At 38.9% G+C, this 17,252-nt stretch overlaps 1 protein-coding gene across 1 annotated transcript in view; it reads right to left on the bottom strand.

Annotated features, from left to right (window-relative positions):
* The window catches only part of PSMB2 (proteasome 20S subunit beta 2), a 37,355-nt gene extending 22,757 nt beyond the window's left edge, over window positions 1-14,598 (bottom strand). The window contains 4 exon segments of the mRNA XM_032602508.1: window positions 6,619-6,671; window positions 6,674-6,688; window positions 9,572-9,694; window positions 14,390-14,598. Of these exon segments, the coding sequence (XP_032458399.1) occupies window positions 6,619-6,671; window positions 6,674-6,688; window positions 9,572-9,694; window positions 14,390-14,480 (282 nt within the window). The 5' untranslated portion in view covers window positions 14,481-14,598.
* Between the last annotated feature and the right edge of the window lie 2,654 nt (window positions 14,599-17,252).

Below are 17,252 nucleotides of genomic sequence, written 5' to 3' on the forward strand. Positions count from 1 at the left end.
GAGAATCTGCCTGCCAATGCAGGGGACACAGGTTCAAGCCCTGGTCTGGGAAGATCCCACATGTCGAGGAGCAAGTAAGCCCGTGCACCACAACTACTGAGCCTGTGCTCTAGAGCCCGCGAGCCACAACTACTGAGCCCGTGTGCTGCAACTACTGAAGCACGTGTGCCCAGAGCCTGTGCTCCACAACAAGAGAAGCCACCACAATGAGAAGCCCATGCACCACAACCAAGAGTAGCCCCCGCTCGCCTCAATTAGAGAAGCCCGTCCGCAGCAACAAAGACCCAACACAGCCAAAATTAAATAAATACAATAAATAAATTTATAACACACAAACAAACGAAAAAACAATGTTGAGCATCTTTTCATGTGCCTGTTGGTCATCTGTATGTCTTCTCTGGAGAAATGTCTATTTAAGTCTTCTGCCCACTTTTTAATTGGGTTGTTTGTTTTTGTGATATTGAGTTTTATGAGCTGTTAGTATATTTTGGCTATTAACCCCTTGTCAGTAGCATCATTTGTAAATATTTTCTCCCATTCCGTACTTTGTCTTTTTGTTTTGTTGACAGTTTCCTTCACTGTGCAAAAGCTTTTAAGTTTGATTAGGTCCCATTTCTTTATTTTTGCTTTTATTTCTTTTGCCTTGGGAGACTGACCTAAGAAAATATTGCCACAATTTATGTCCAAGAATGTTTTGCTTATGTTCTCTTAGAGGAGTTTTATGGTGGCATGTCCTGTATTTAGGTCTTTAAACCATTTTGAGTTTATTTTTGTACGTGGTGAGAGGGAGTGTTCTAATTTCACTGACGTACATGTAACTGTCCAGCTTTCCCAATACCACTTGCTAAAGATTGTCTTTTCTCCATTGTATATTCTTGCCTCCTTTGCCATTGATTAATTGACCATAGGTATGTGGGTTTATTTCTGGCTCTCTATTCTGTTCCATTGATCTATATGTCTGTTTTTGTGCCAATACCACGTTGTTTTGATTACTGTAGCTTTGTAGTATTTGACATCAGATCTTTAAATCATGCTATTTGCGAGCTGGAAGAAACCATAAAAATTACCCATATGCTTTTTCTCCCAAGGTTTTTCATCTAGCTCATGGGAGAGCTAGTGCTATACCTCCTGCAGCAATTATACTAGTTTTCAAACTTCAGTAGGAAAGGGACAGAGAAGTCACTTTTTCAAATAAAACCTTACATGGAATTCCTATATATAAAATAGATAAAAGTTGGGAATGCTCTGGTGGTCCAGTGGTTAGGACTCGGTGTTTTCACTGCCAGAGCCCGGGTTCAATACATGGCCAGGGAACTAAGATCCCACAAGTCATGCGGCATGGCCAAACAAGAAAAAAACAAAGCAAAAAAATTAAAATAGATAGAAGTTGAGCTGATCTATATGAAACAGAGCTAAAGTTTCATTACACTGGTCTTCCTTGGTGAGTTTCCTGAGGCAGCTTCATGTAATAAAGTTTGAAAACCACCATACCAGGCTGGATGATATTTTTCCAACATTATTTCTATTGTTTGCTTGCTAAACATTTACAGGTATAGCCCCATAAGAAGATAAATTACCAAAGGCTCATCAAGCACTTCAGAAAAGGTTTTCTGAAAACACTTTGGCCAGTGAATAGCAGTATAGTAAAGCCCTGAAGATTACACACCATGGAGGCCAGCATTCTACCCTAAGTCTTGTCACAAACTCTGCGTTCCCCAAGTATATCAAATCCGGCTGGTTCATCTCTCAGTTCCCACATATGTAAAACGGAGATCTCCATGGATAATAACAGATAATTTTAGGGCATTCATATGGACTACACCAAATGTGCCACATAATTCATTTCAAGCAAGAAATAGCTCCATAATTCATCACTCTCCCTTCTGTAGTCCATTAATCAAATCATAAGAAGTTAAACAAACATCATGCAAACTATGCCTGTAAGTCATTACAAATTTTTCAAAATAATCCTGTTAAAAATCTAGCAGTTCCTTAATGATGGAGTCATTTATTAAATACTTATTATTTTTCAGGGAGTTACCATTCACTCATTCAAAATATATTTTATTAAATTTATTAAACCAATGGCATATATAATTTGCCACAACTGATCACTCCTTCCTTCTTAACAGATGAAGAAAGTGAGGCTCAGGAAACATAAGTAACTTATTCAAGATTACACAAGCTAGTACATACCAGAGAAGAGACCAGAACTTTGGTAGATCTGACTCCAAAATCCATGCTCAAAGAAGCCTCATAAGCATTTAAGATTGGGGGAAAGGGCTTCCCTGGTGGCGCAGTGGTTGAGAGTCCACCTGCCGATGCAGGGGACACGGGTTCGTGCCCTGGTCCGGGAAGATCCCACATGCCGTGGAGCAGCTAGGCCCATGAGCCATGGCCGCTGAGCCTGCGCGTCTGGAGCCTGTGCTCCGCGACGGGAGAGGCCACAACAGTGAGAGGCCCACATACCACAAAAAAAAAAAAAAAAAAAAAAGATGGGGGAAAAAAATATTTGAAATTGGGGAGTCAAACCTATAGCAAAATCCTAATAAGCCCTTTCTCGTTCGTTGGGGTCTAACCAGGAGCAGACCAACTTAATTGTACACATGCGTCTAAATAAAAACTAAGAAGGCTCTTGATTTTTTCCTCCAATCTGTGTGTCTTTTTCATCTTCTCCTGCTGATTTCATATCTTTAATTCTTACATGAAGAAGTAACACCTATTCATTAAGAATACTTTAATAAAATTCCCTTCCAGTGTATAAATGCACAATAACATTTTCAATGGTATATGTGGACCTAACTGGATGACATTTATTCAGCAAACATTTATTGAACACCTACCATGGGCACATATTTATACCTTAACTATATAATCCTATGTGGAAATCTTGACTTTTTAGTAGAACTGAACATTTCATGCCTCCCCAAATGAACAAGCACACTTGTACATTAGTCCAGTAACTAATAAAGGAGACAGTATGAAACAGTATGGTATTTGAAGTTAAGAGTCTTACTTCAGCCTTTTATAGATGATATATGTGCCTCTGGTATACTTGGACACGTAAGAGAAATATTCCTCTCGTATACTTGGACACATAAGAGAAATATTTAACCCTTCTATTAACCAGTCTTAGCATCTCTGTAAGCAAAATGGGACTAACTCATCTTATGGTATCATAAGAAGCATTAAATAAGGTCCCATATACGGTTATCTAGGATAGCACTGTCCAAGAAAACTTTCTCTGATGATGAAAATGCTCTATATCTGTAATGTCCAATATGGTAGCCATTAGCCACATGTGGCTATTGAGCACTTGAAATGTGGCTAATGTGACGGAGGAACCAAAGTTTTTTAAAGAAACAAAAATTTACTTCTCTTTCAAAGTCCAGGAGACTCTCACCTAGGAACTGAATTTTAAATTAAATTGAAATAAAATTTTTTATTGAAACATAGTTGATTTACAATATTATATTAGTTTCAGGTATCTAACACAGGGATTCAATATTTTTATACATTATACTCCATTTAAAAGTTATTACAAAATAATGGCTATACTTCCCTGTGCTGTACAATATATCCTTGTCGCTCATTTATTTTATACATTGTAGTCTGTATCTCTTAATCCCATACTTCTATCTTGCCTCTCCTCTCTTCCCTCTCCCCACTGGTAAGCACTAGTTTGTTCTCTGTATCTGTGAATCTGTTTCTGTTTTGTTATATACATTTGTTTTATTTTTTAGATTCCACATATAAATGATAAGAGTACTTGTCTTTCTCTGACTTATTTCACTAAGCTTAGTACCCTCTAGGTCCGTCCACATTGTTGCAAATGGCAGAATTTCATTCTTTTTTATGGCTGAGTAATATTCCATTGTGTGTGTGTGTGTGTGTGTGTGTGTGTGTGTGTGTGTGTGTGTATATACCATATCTTTTTTATCCATTCATCAATTGATAATTTTAATTATTTTAAATTTAATTAGCCACATATGACTAGTGGCTACCGTACTGGACTGCGTCAATCTAGAAAGAAGCCTAGCACATAATAGATGGTCAATGTTGGTTTATTTCTATTTTCCTTATCAATACCAGTATCCCACTCTTTACCAGCAAATCAGTTCAACTAAAATAGCACAACAATCTCCAATAGAAAAATAACTTATAGCTATTAAATTGTTTCTTTGACCAAACAGTAAGAGCAGCATAAAAACAAAAGTGAATGTATTAATTAGGTCTATGTGCCATACACTGTGCTAACAACTTTGCATGATTACCTCATTTAATCTTTATAATAACTCTATGAAGTAGGTGCCATTATTTTATAAGTAGGGAAATTAAGCTTAGAATTTGTCCAAAGACACATAGCTAGCAAGTCAGTGGGCAAAGATTTAAACCCAGGCAGTGTAATTCCAGACACTGTGTTTAACCAACAAGCTAAACCACCTACATCTTAAAGAACCAATTTACAAAAAATTGGCAAACAGCACAGTACACAGCAAACCGGAAATCAAACAATTTGAGCTACAGACACAAAGTTACACATGCTAACTGGCTGACTTAAAGTAAGTCTCATGTGCCAACTGGTGTGACTATACAAACGTACCAAATCTAGTGACTTTTTAGTTATTAGGAAGACTGAAAAACTACCATCACCTCTCTCCCCATAATAAAATGACTGAAATATGAAATAGTATTTTAGAACTAACAATCTATTTTGACTGGAGGGTGGGGGAGCAGGGATTGGACCTAGAAGCACAAGGCAGAGGTAATCAATATTTACAAGAGCCCCATGTCACTGTCTACAAGGGATATTTATTTGTTAAGACATCAAACATTTCTGCTAGGAGATTAACCGGATTCACTACATTTGCATGAAGCACATTGCCACTCTTATCTCAATTCTAAAAGAAGCTTAACTCACTTATGTCTGTAGCATTTAAGACAAGTGTTTATTGTGCCCAAAGCTAGAATTCTTATTCCAATTCTGCTTGACAAGTCAGAGGAATATTTTACACAACAAGGCACAGCACACTCTTTACTGAATACCACAGGAAATTCTAAGTGGCAGGAAAGCTCATATGTGATTCATTTTCCTCTCTGGTGGAGAAATGAACAAAAAAAGCCACTGACTTTTCACCCAGATCAAAACAATGCATGTAAATTTGTCTCCTCTCCCCTACCCATCATGTTTCTAGCTTCTCTTCAAACTTCATAATCCTTCATATTGCACAAACCCCTTGGTCAAAGACAGAAAAAGAGATCCTATTTATTGAAGATAACTAATGAGAACCTACTGTATAGTTCAGGGAACTTGACTCAATGCTCTGTGGTGACCTAAATGGGAAGGAAATCCAAAAAAGAGAGGATATATGTATATGTATAGCTGATTCACTTTGCTGTACAGTAGAAACTACAACAACATTGTAAAGCAACTATACTCCAATAAAAATTAATTAATTTTAAAAAAGAGATTCTATTTATTGAGTTCTCAATTCAGCATTATTAGGCACTAGAAAATAAACTGCTTTAAAGATCTGTAAAAAATAACTAAAATAAACCAAAAGCCTGTACTTGTTTTGATTTCTGTCATAACTCAGCTTAATCAAGTCCAAATGGAAAAAAAAAAAAAAAAAACCTATGTTCTAGAAATATTACTGAAAAACCAAGGAGCTGTCAAGGCAGAGCAGGCAAGTAATTATGGCCCCATTAGTGTAGCTTTTGCCTGACCTGCTGTGTGACCTGGAGCTAATCCCTTTGCCACTTTACGCTTTTCATTCCGTATCATTGATAGAGAATTAACTGCTATATATCTCAGCGGACTAGTGAGTAGATTAAATTATTAAGCAAAATGCTTTGGGCAAAAGTCATATGAATGTTAAATATTATGATTTACAAGCATTCATTTTCCTAGCACTCCTACGGGGTTAGGAAGTTATCTCGATTTCATAGATGAGTAAACAGGCACAGGGGGTAAGGCCACATGGTAAAGCTCCGTTTACAAAGTCGCTGTGGGAAGGGAATACACACCTTTAGCAATCATACGAACGTTCTTAGCACATCCTATACAATCTTTAATACAGTCAAGCCTTTTTTTCCCCTTTCTTTCTTTTTTCATTCAATCCTTAACTTAATGTTGCATCTTTTAACATGCTGTCAATGGAACAGTGACAGCTCTAAGGTAAAAACAAGGCCAGAATAAGTGAGAAAGAATAATTCTGTGTGCATAGGCAAGAAGAGCCATTGAAAGACACAGTTAATCTCAAAATGAAATTTGCATTATTATTTTTAAGGTTTTATCTCTACTACCGAGTAATTCAAGCATGGAAATAAGAAACATGGTTTGCTATGAAAACACTGAAAACAAATTAAAAGGCCATCACAGGGCCTTCCTGTTGGTGTACCCCATCCAAATTCTCTGCAATGTATATTCACCCTCTGGGCTTTAATTAGCAACTATGCAGAAAGAAAAAACAAATCCAACAAGACTGAAAAATAACAAGTAGCAATGGTAAGGGGCTCAGGAAGGCCAAATAGGGCAAAAATACTACTCGTGTGTAACAGGAACAGAAAAGAAGCACAGATTTCTCTGCTCCTAAGGCTGCTTGCTATATTGCTTACCCGACTCCGAAGATAGTCAGCCAGGTTTCGGCGAGTGAAATTAGCTGCTGCTGTGGAGACAATTCATAACCTGGTATGAAAGATAAATAATCATATTTAAAGTGAAGCAGAAGGAATATCAGTACAAATCCTTCCACTACTCCTGTTCTTACAGCCTACCACCCTCTGGACATTCAGAGTATACACCGAATAAAGAGTGCAATCATACTTCTTGTCAACGGCTGTGAAATAGCTAGTTAGTACTGGCAGTAATTACTGTTCATAAAACAGAACCGAGGTAATTATTCTACAGTGAGATCAAATTCATAGCCTTGCTCAAGCTATTCCTTCATCAACAGACTGTGGTTTCCTCTGTAGAAGGAAAGAGGTACAAATACACAGGTGTTGGAAAAAAAGAAAGAGGTCTTGAGATGACAACTTTTAAAATTTATATAAAAAGGGATATTGGGAAAAGAGAGGCTGGAAATTAGGATAGCCTCAGAGACATACTTTATAAGGTTTCTTTTCTTTAAAAAAAAAGACATTTTATTAAGAAGTGTAATATTTCAAAAGTACGAGCCACAGGGAAAAAATGTTTCTATCACTATCTACAATATTTTAAAAATAGAGGATCTCGGGCTTCCCTGGTGGCGCAGTGGTTGAGGGTCCGCCTGCCAATGGCAGGGGACATGGTTCGTGCCCCGGTCCGGGAAGATCCCACATGCCGCAGAGCGGCTAGGCCCGTGAGCCATGGCCGGTGAGCCTGCGCGTCCGGAGCCTGTGCTCCACCACGGGAGAGGCCACAACAGTGAGAGGCCCGCGTACCGCAAAAAAAAAAAAAAAAAATAGAGGATCTCCAGCATAAAACCTCTAAATAAAGTTGTAATGCCAGCAAAAGTACAGCCCAGAGGAATGGCGTCAGGTGTGCATTAACAATGCACTCACTTTGGGAATTAATTCCCAGTAAAATGGGGCTAGTGCCAAAAGACACAAGAATGACCCACAACTCAGTAGACCCACACAGAATATGCCAGTCTGGAAAGAGAGCATGTGGTTATTTCCTACAACATTCCAAACACCAATGTCACAGCAGGTAAGATGTAGATTAAAATTCTAACAAATATTTATACAGCAGCTACTATGTTTCAGGGTCTATGCTAGGTGCTTTCACATACATTACTGAATTTCATCCTTATAAAAAGTCTACTAGTACATGTTAAACTATGATGGAAGCAATTCTGAATAAGCAGGAATGCTTTTCAATTCTCTACCTAACCCTCTATAAACTAAGGATTTGACAATTATCTTAAAGGCAGAAAAGTCTGATGCCTGATCATCTGCATATAGATTTTTCTTTCTTCCCTTATTTTGGCTTAGTTCTTAAATTTTAATACGCATAAGAGTTACTGTGTAAGGATACATGCACAAAACTATACTTGACAGGTAACTTAAGGGTTTTTTTTTGGCTGCACCACACAGCATACGGGATCTTAGTTCCCTGACCAGGGATCGAACCCACGCTCCCTGCATTGGAAGCGTGGAGTCTTAACCACTGGACCACCAGGGAAGTCCCCCGCTTAAGGGGTTTAGTCATATACAATTTTTAGTATATGACTTACCTTAATTTTAGTCACATACAATTTTTGTTTTATGCACTGACTTTAGACCCTGATAGCTACGTAACAGAACCTCTCTTGTTTATTCCTTCTCCCTCTCCTGGGACAGGACAGTGAAGTATTGCTCTACTGACTGTACTTCAGAAACACCGGCATCCTTCGCAGGCCATGCAGGCAATAAGTAAGAGTCGTTAAAAAATAATTATTAAACTATTCTAAACTTGCTTAACCTAAACACCATGGTACTTTAGGTTCCTGAATGGCAGGAACTGAACCATATTCATCTTTGAATTCTCTGTGGTACTAGGCAGAGTGCTTAACATAGATGAGGCCCTCAAAAATATTTACAGAATTTAATGCATGATGCTAAGTCTGCTGCCTAAAAAACCATACAAATAGATCATATCTAGTCATTTTACACATACAATTATATTCAACTTAAGCTCCTTCACAGTGCCACAATATAGCAGTGCTGTGTATAACAGTATTATTGCACTGTGAAGTAAGTAACTGGAAGGAAGGTTCTTTCTGCTGGAGCATCACTATACACTTCCCCTGGATCAGAGGGCTAGTGGCTAGTATTATTTCACAGGGAGGCTTTCCCAGTGGATAGAGTTCATTAGCCACAGAGAGAGCTCACAAAATATCTCACAAAAATCCTAATTATCTCCCTAGACAAGAAAGCTACCAGAGAGGCAAGGCAGAACCCTTTTATGACACAGTAAATCTCCTACAATTACACAGAGTTTAAATTTTGTTTAAAAACAAATATTGCATTTTCATACATATTATTCATTAATATTATTATAATACCATTTTATTTGTTTGTTTGTTTGTTTTTTGGCCATGCCACACGGCTTGCAGGATCTTAGTTCCTCAACCAGGGATTGAACCCGTGCCCCCTGCAATGGAAGCATGGAGCCCTAACCACTGGACTGCCAGGGAATTCCCAATAATACCATTTTAGAGATAAGGAAAATAAAGGTTCAGAGAGGATAAGTGATTTGTCACATTAAGTTTAACTTAGGTCTTTTAGCTCTGAGATTTCAGATATACTTTAGCTCAAATCACATTCTCTAAAACTTGAGAAGTCTGATATTAACATGCTCATTTTTCAAGATGGTATCAGCTTTATCCCCCAAGTATTAGTGTTGTAATGGTTCTGTTTTCTGCTCTGGGATTTTTGTAGAAAATCTTTAGGATCAGAAGGAGGATCTAGCTAAGGCTTCAAAAATAAGAAGACTCAAATAAAAATAAGACCACATTGGTTTGCTCATGTATATAACTGTAGAGAATATTCTCTTTCAATACAAATTTAAAGACAAACCCACCAAAGCCATTTTCTAAGTATTACCCACCATTTCGCATCTTATAGAGCTGCACGTTTTTCTGAATATATTCTGCAAACTGTACAGTGTCTCCAGCCTCTCCAACACATAGGAGTAAGATTTTTTCACTCATCTTAAACATCTTGTCATGATCTGCTCAAAATAAAAAACACACACTGTTAGAAACTGCCTTATCAGAAATTTATTCTTATTACATAGGCAACCATAAACAGGTTTAACAATTACTATACTGAATAATTTTATGAATCACTGTTTTTAGAAGACTTTAATGGGCAACTGTATCAATTACTCTTACTCTGCATGTTAAATTCATCTGCATATTTTATTACTATCAATTTCAGCTGGAGAATATATGTAAAAGCTGATAACTGAAAACATACATGAAAACATCAAGGCACTTGAAATACAATGAACAACAATTAAAGAAACTGAAGGAATCAAGCCAATGGCCATTATCTTTAGGCTCATGATTACAAAGCCCTGAAATGTCTCTACAAATACAAATGTTAATTATTACATATACACATACAAAAAACATATATGAAAACTACCAGTGCTACAATTAAGGAACACGTCAAGAAAGAACAAAAAATCAACTGAGAATATAAATCACCATAGAAAGTAAACCAACTCCATTTCCAAAGCAAAGAGAAAGTTTAAAATGAATGCCAAAGCAAAACTTCTAACAAATATTGTAATACTAAGCTATTTAAAAATACCTCAAAAATCCCAATGCTCTAATCTTATCTAACTGAACCAGACTCATTCAGATTAAACAGATAAATAAATATTCAGATAGCAATTAATGCCCAAGGAAGAAAACTCCATATTCAGTCTGTAGCTTCAGACAAAGGCTAAATCTCCCTATCTTACTCTCACTTTCACTTTTCATTTTTCAAATAGTGCTGAATAATCTTCCCTGGGAGACATGCTTCCTGTTTGAAAGTTTCTGAAATGTCAAAATCTCTTAATAGGATTTTAAAAACAGAATGCTACAGTTAAGTACTTTACAAGTGTTTGAGAGTTGTAGATACCAGTAATTTGGTTTCCTAGACTTTGTGGGGGTGGGAGGGACCACATAAAATGTACCTGTAGATAGTATCAAATTGCCTTGAAACTCCTAAATAAACACACTTTTATTTGTTATAGGCTACAGGAGACTTAGAGACTATTAATTTGCAAAACTGTTTATGACAGAAAAAAATTCACTTATAAATATATTATCTATGCAAAGAAAAAGAACCAAAAGAGAATTAGATGCCACTGGCATCTGAGTTCTTGCCAGTGGCAAAAGTACAGGCAATTTTTATTTCCTTCATTATGCTTATGAGTATTTCCTAAAATGTCTATACTTAATATGCATCATCTTTGTAAGAAAATATTACTTAATAAGTTTATTACCATAATTAGAAAAAACGCTGTTCTTATTTCAGGGGGGCGGAGGGAGCTTGTTTACAAAGAATTTATGTTACAATTAGAAGAAATGCTAAATTTTGAGACAGTAAACTGTTCAATTTTGAAATGAACTTAATTCAAGGCCAAAAGTGTTTTTTAAACATCTATTGTGTGGCCAGTGATTGGTGAAGGGGGATATAAAAAAAAAAAAAAGTGATAGATGCTAATTACTCCTTGAGTTATGCAGGAAATAGCCTATGTAGCTCTAGGAAATTTTCTGATCCTTGACAAAGAACTTAAAAGATCCACATACATGATACAAACGGACAACAAAATAAGCAACATGAGTGTACAATACTCTAGACTGGAACCCAATAGACCTTGGTTATAATCTGGGTTCAGCACTCTGAACTCGGGCAAATTATTTGCCCTTTCTAAGCCAGTTTCCAAGTGTGTAACATGGTAATACTATCACTTACACCTGCCTAACTCATAGGTGGGGAAAACTGTACATGTACAATATTATCATACTCAGTGTGAGACAATGTAGTTCAGATTATACATGTTACAGGAATTCAGAAAAAAGAGCAATCTGTGTGGGCTGAGGTACTGTAATTTAAAAGCAATTCTAGGGCTTCCCTGGTGGCGCAGTGGTTAAGAATCCGCCTACCAATGCAGGGGACATGGGTTCGAGCCCTGGTCCGGGAAGATCCCACATGCCGCGGAGCAGCTAAGCCCGTGTGCCACAACTGCTGAGCCTGTGCTCTAGAGCCCAGGAGCCACAACTACTGAGTCCGTGTGCCCCAGCTACTGAGGCCTGTGTGCCTAGAGCTCGTGCTCCACAAGAGAAGCCACCAAGATGAGAAGCCCGTGCACTGCAACGAAGACCCAACTCAGCCAAAAATTAAAAAAATAAAAAAATAAAAAAATAAAAGCAATTCTATACAGGCCAGAAGAGAAATGAAATGTGGCATATAACCAAACTGAAGAATTGTGCCATTTTAATAAGCAATCAATCTCTGGGAAATATCTCCTCTATAGTATCAAAATATCTTACAAAGTGACAAACCAAAAAACTGATTGGAAGTATCACTCTCATTTTATACCTGGAGAAAAATGAATCTCAAAAGGTTATTCATTTTCAGCATTCTTGCCTACTCTACACAGTTCCTTCATGAAAAGAAAGGTAGGAAAAAGTCCTCATGCTACTCCAAAGCTTCTACCATAAACATTTTTTTTTCCCCCCCCCCCGGTATCCAGGCCTCTCACTGTTGTGGCCTCTCCCGTTGCGGAGCACAGGCTCCGGACGCGCAGGCTCAGCGGCCATGGCTCACGGGCCTAGCCGCTCCACGACGTGTGGGATCTTCCCGGACCGGGGCACGAACCCATGTCCCCTGCATCGGCAGGTGGACTCTCTACTACTGCGCCATCAGGGAAGCCCCATAAACATTTTTATATCGTAAAACACTATAGGGAAAATCAGAGCTGAGTACAGTTATTTCCAACCATTTTCAAGAACTAGCTCAAATTCATCTTTCTTCTATAGACCACAGTGATTTCTTTTCTCTGAATACCATAAGGATTTACTTTTGAAACCACTGATTTAAAAATTAACCTAATACTTACTAGTGATACTTCTTTCATCATATAAAATCATCTTGTAGTATTTATTTCCTGTTTTTTTAATGTCTTAGATACCTTTATGGATTATACCCAATACACTGCATACCCTATAACACCTAGAAGTACTGTGTATGTAGGTAGGCTTAAAACACATTTTATTTTTCAAAATGATTTCATATTCATTAATGTGATGAAACAGAACACCTATAAATGTACTGACTTTGTTATAGCTCTATCTAGACACTACTTCATACTAAACTCACTTGCATGTCAAAGGTCTTAATATTCAAAATAATGGACAGATTTACCCTCAAAAAAACAAATTGACTCTTTTGGAAAGCATGGTTTACAAATAAAACTTCTACAAACTAATCATGGAATTTCATAATCTGACTTGAGGAACAATCCATACCATAAATGTTTTAAAATTTAATAATTTTTCTTTCTTTAAGCCCAAAATGAACTGTTATCTGCTCTCAAAGCTTCCCCTAGTCTCTACAACTAGAATCGCTTCTTCCTCTGGAGTACCTAAAAACAACTCTGCTTCCTCTGCACTACCTGAGAAGCTTGATTGTACTTTTCATATGCAGTATCATTTTCTAGCTTGTGTCATAATTATCTGTACTAATATCTGAATCCCTTATTAAACTGTAACTTCTAAGATAAGGACCACATCTTATTCTTCTTTGCATCCCTTTAGCACCTAGCACTGTAATGGACACATAGGTGCCCAAAACCTATTTATCAAATGAACATTAAATCATCTGAGCCAAAGTATAATACTCTTTTAACAGCAGTATGCCTATGATCAATCACGAAAACTCACTCTTCAATTCCACAGATCAGCAACCAAAATCTTTTTTAAATTATTTATTGAGTACTGACTGTAGGGAGACAGTATAGTATAGCAGTTATGGCAAAAGATATGGAGTCAAACTGCATAGGTTTGAACCTGGGTTCTGCCACTTGTGGCCTTAGGCAAGTTTCTTAACCTCTATGCCTCAGAACTGTCATCTGTAAAGTGGCAATGTAATAGCACCCATTTCAAAAGGGTAAATGAATTAATGTAAATTGCTTAAAATAATACATACATAAGTGCTTAGTATGTTTACTACTAAGTATTTGTCATGGTGTTAATCATTTGCACAAAACTTTTTCACTCAATCCTCCCAACAAGCTTTTGAGGTTGGTATTACTAACCCGATTTAGCAGATGAGGAAATCTGGGCACTGAGAAAGAAAAAACTTGTACAAAGTCATAAAGCAAGTAAGTGACAGGGCTCCAGTTTCCTAACTCCCCTAGCTACATAAATGTAAGAAAAACTAGGCAGCCAGTGCCCTGGAAAAGAAGGATCAGAGCTAAGACTCGGGAAGATACAGGCCGCGGAAGGCAAATGCCAGGTTTCTAGCCCCACAGTCTCTCACTCTCCCCAAGATCCCACCTTATGCTGCCAGCAAACTAACGTCATCAGCCCGACAACAGGAAATTTATCAGAGATTAGGGGATCTAGGAATCCTGGAGCCAGGCTGGCGCTTAGACACTTAAAAACTTAATTCCCTTAAGCAACTCTCGCCCAGCAAGCATTCAGCAAAAGCCAGAGAAGAGTACTGACCCAGGAGCCCTGGGAGGAGCGAAAGTCAAGGCCCTAAACTTGTCTTCCTGTTCCTAATTCTAAAACTAAGCAAGTGCAGACCAGGGCAGTCGGGGTTCCACCTCCCAGACCTCCCTGGTACTCACCCAACCGCCCCCCCACGAACTCCTCCCGGCTGCCCCTATACCCAGGCCCGGGCCTCCCTGTTTTCCTCTCACCGTCCTTCATCTGGACAATATTGCTAGCGGCCACCCGGTCGGAGGCGACAAGGACATAGTCAGGGCCCTGGATGCCGATGAGGTACTCCATTGTGGCAGGAGGCCGGGGACTGCAGGTTCGATGGAGCCCGGGACTGGCGGGCTTCTCGGCCTCACCGGTGAGACAGCACAACCGAGCGAAGATGCGCGCGACGCAGACCTCGCTAGCGTCCCGGCCAACGGCGCTCTTGGATGACGTACAACTGTCGCGAGAGTTTGGAAAGTGGGCGTGTGTGAAAAATCTTCCCTCGCCTCTTGGCCCTGTCCAGGGCTCTTGCAATCCCGGCAGTACAGGTCACTTCACTTACGTAATGCCTAGTTTCTTTATTTATAACTGAGAGTTTAAAACTCGCTTGAGGAGGGAATCATGCACTATATGTAAAGTGCCGAGCACACGTGTGTGCCAAAAGGCATGCGTCTCTGGATGGCCGTTTCCCTTCGGTGCTCGGTAAAATATCGCCAGAAACCCCTTCCCTGCAAGCTAGTAGGAAAAATAAAAACGTGAAAGGACCCCTTTTTACATGTTTCATAAAAGTAAAATATGAATGCGTTAAAGATCTAAGCATGAAGACTAAAATCGTAAAAGATCTTTTTATGATGTTCCAACCTCAAATTGTATGTAGTTGCTACCTCGGGTAACGGTGATTTGAAGGGAGCACTTTCACTTTTTATTTTGTACACATCTGTATTATTTGAATGTTTCACAATGCTCACGTATTACTCATATTTTAATAGGAAAAAGCACAGCCATCCCTTTATATGTTGCAGCCATTCCGGGGAAAGCTGATACATTCCATGATTAGTTTCTGACATTTGAATGGTTTCACAATTGAGTCTTCATACTAGCCATACTAGCTGCCTCAGAAATGGAAAACCGGTTGCAATTGTATCTCCAGACACAACCGTGCAATTCACTTGCTTCTGCAGAAATGTGTAGTCCTTACTCCCTTCTGAATGTTTCTTCCAGCTCTCTGCCCATGAAGGAACACAGAGCCTGAGGAGTTTGGGGCAGCCCATCTATCACGGGATGATGCCAGAGGCAAGTGAGGTCATTAAGTCAAGCATTCCACTATGAACACAGATGCATCCATCATCCTAGAAAGATCCTTTTTTAAACACCAATGGGAAAGAAGTCTCTCAAGCCTCTCTCCCTTTCTCTTTCTCTTTCTCTGTCATTTTGCTTGCGTTTTACAATTGCAAAAATTACATAGTTATACTATACACACACACACAAAAATAATACAAAAGCGAAGAGTGAAATATTTCTCCTCCCACTCGAGGTAACTACTCACCAAATGTCTGTATCCTTCCAGACCTTTTTCCTTTGTATATACCAATATTCATTCATTCATTCATAAAGCCTGCAGAATTCTGAATTGGAAAATCTAATTTTTAAAAAGGACCCAAGTTGGGCTTCCTTGGTGACGCAGTGGTTGGGAGTCCGCCTGCCGATGCAGGGGACACGGGTTCGTGCCCCGGTCCGGGAAGATCCCACATGCCGCGGAGCGGCTAGGCCCGTGAGCCATGGCCGCTGAGCCTGCGTGTCCGGAGCCTGTGCTCCACAATGGGAGAGGCCACAACAGTGAGAAGCCCACATACCGCAAAAAAAAAAAAAAAAAAAAGGATCCAAGTATCTTTTAAACCGGCTCTTTCCTCCTCCTCCCCAGGATTCTTGAAATCCCCTCTAGCTAAGTCAAACTAAAGATTCTCTAACTTCTCATTAATATAAAAGAAAGTAGATTTTCAAGACATAACTTGTTCTATTTTACTAAGAATTAGGGAGAATCCCTCCTTCAATTAAAGTCTTAGAATAACCAAATCTTAGATTAGAAAAAGTGTCTGTGGAGGTTCCAGAAACAGCATGATGTAGTCAGTTTTTCTGTAAAGGGCCAGATAGTAAATATTTTGGGCTTTGTAGGCCATAAGGTATCTGCCACAACTACTCAATGATGCCATTGTAGTGCAAAAGCAGCCATAGCCAATATATAAATCAGTGAACATGCAATGTTCCAATAAAACTTTATTTACAAAAACAGGTGAGGGGGAGAAGTGGATTTGGCTCATGCAACATAGTTTTCAGACCCCTGAAGTAGTGGGAGACCTGTAAATCAACAAATAACTCTGGTCCCAGCTCCACCTCTTCCAACCTTGGTGCAAAATTCATTGAGCCTCAGTTTCCTTATTTATAAAAGGAACATTTAGGAGAGAGATTTGCTTTGTATTTCTCTTGAGATGGGAAGGAGTTGCAGGTTTGGTTGGCTCCATGAGTATAAGAAATCATATCCTGCTCCTTCATGAACCCTGGGAAGTTTAGCAGGACCATAAAGAAGAATGACCACATTGTACCTAGGGAATGTGGCCATACTACGGGAGGCTACCAGCCTTGCCAAGACTCCCAAGCTTGACATGGAAGCATCAGCACACCCCATACTCAAAAGACTCTGTGAACTTAGATAGTAAGGTTGGGACAAAGATAGACTGGAGATCAGTGGCCCACTCCTAAATATTCAGAGATGTTAATGTATCAGATACTGTTGATGTCCTGCCCATAACCTTTTTACCTATTTATGGTAGCTGCCATCCCCTAGCTGCTGTAAATCTTGATTAATAAAAACTCACAGCTTTGCCTTTCTTCAGAGAATTTCCCTTAACCACATGAGAAGCATCTTCGCCTGCGAGGCTATGCACCTATTCCCACTCCCCAGCAATTGACTGACTGACACAGGGATAAAAGGTCAATTCCCTTAACTTAAAGTGGGATATAATTTGTCCTCCAGAGTGTCCCTGTGGATCAGTCTAAAGCTAAGCTCCAGCCAAGACCACA

This window comes from Phocoena sinus, chromosome 1, assembly GCF_008692025.1.
Source record: "Phocoena sinus isolate mPhoSin1 chromosome 1, mPhoSin1.pri, whole genome shotgun sequence".
NCBI classification, from domain to species: Eukaryota; Metazoa; Chordata; class Mammalia; order Artiodactyla; family Phocoenidae; genus Phocoena; species Phocoena sinus.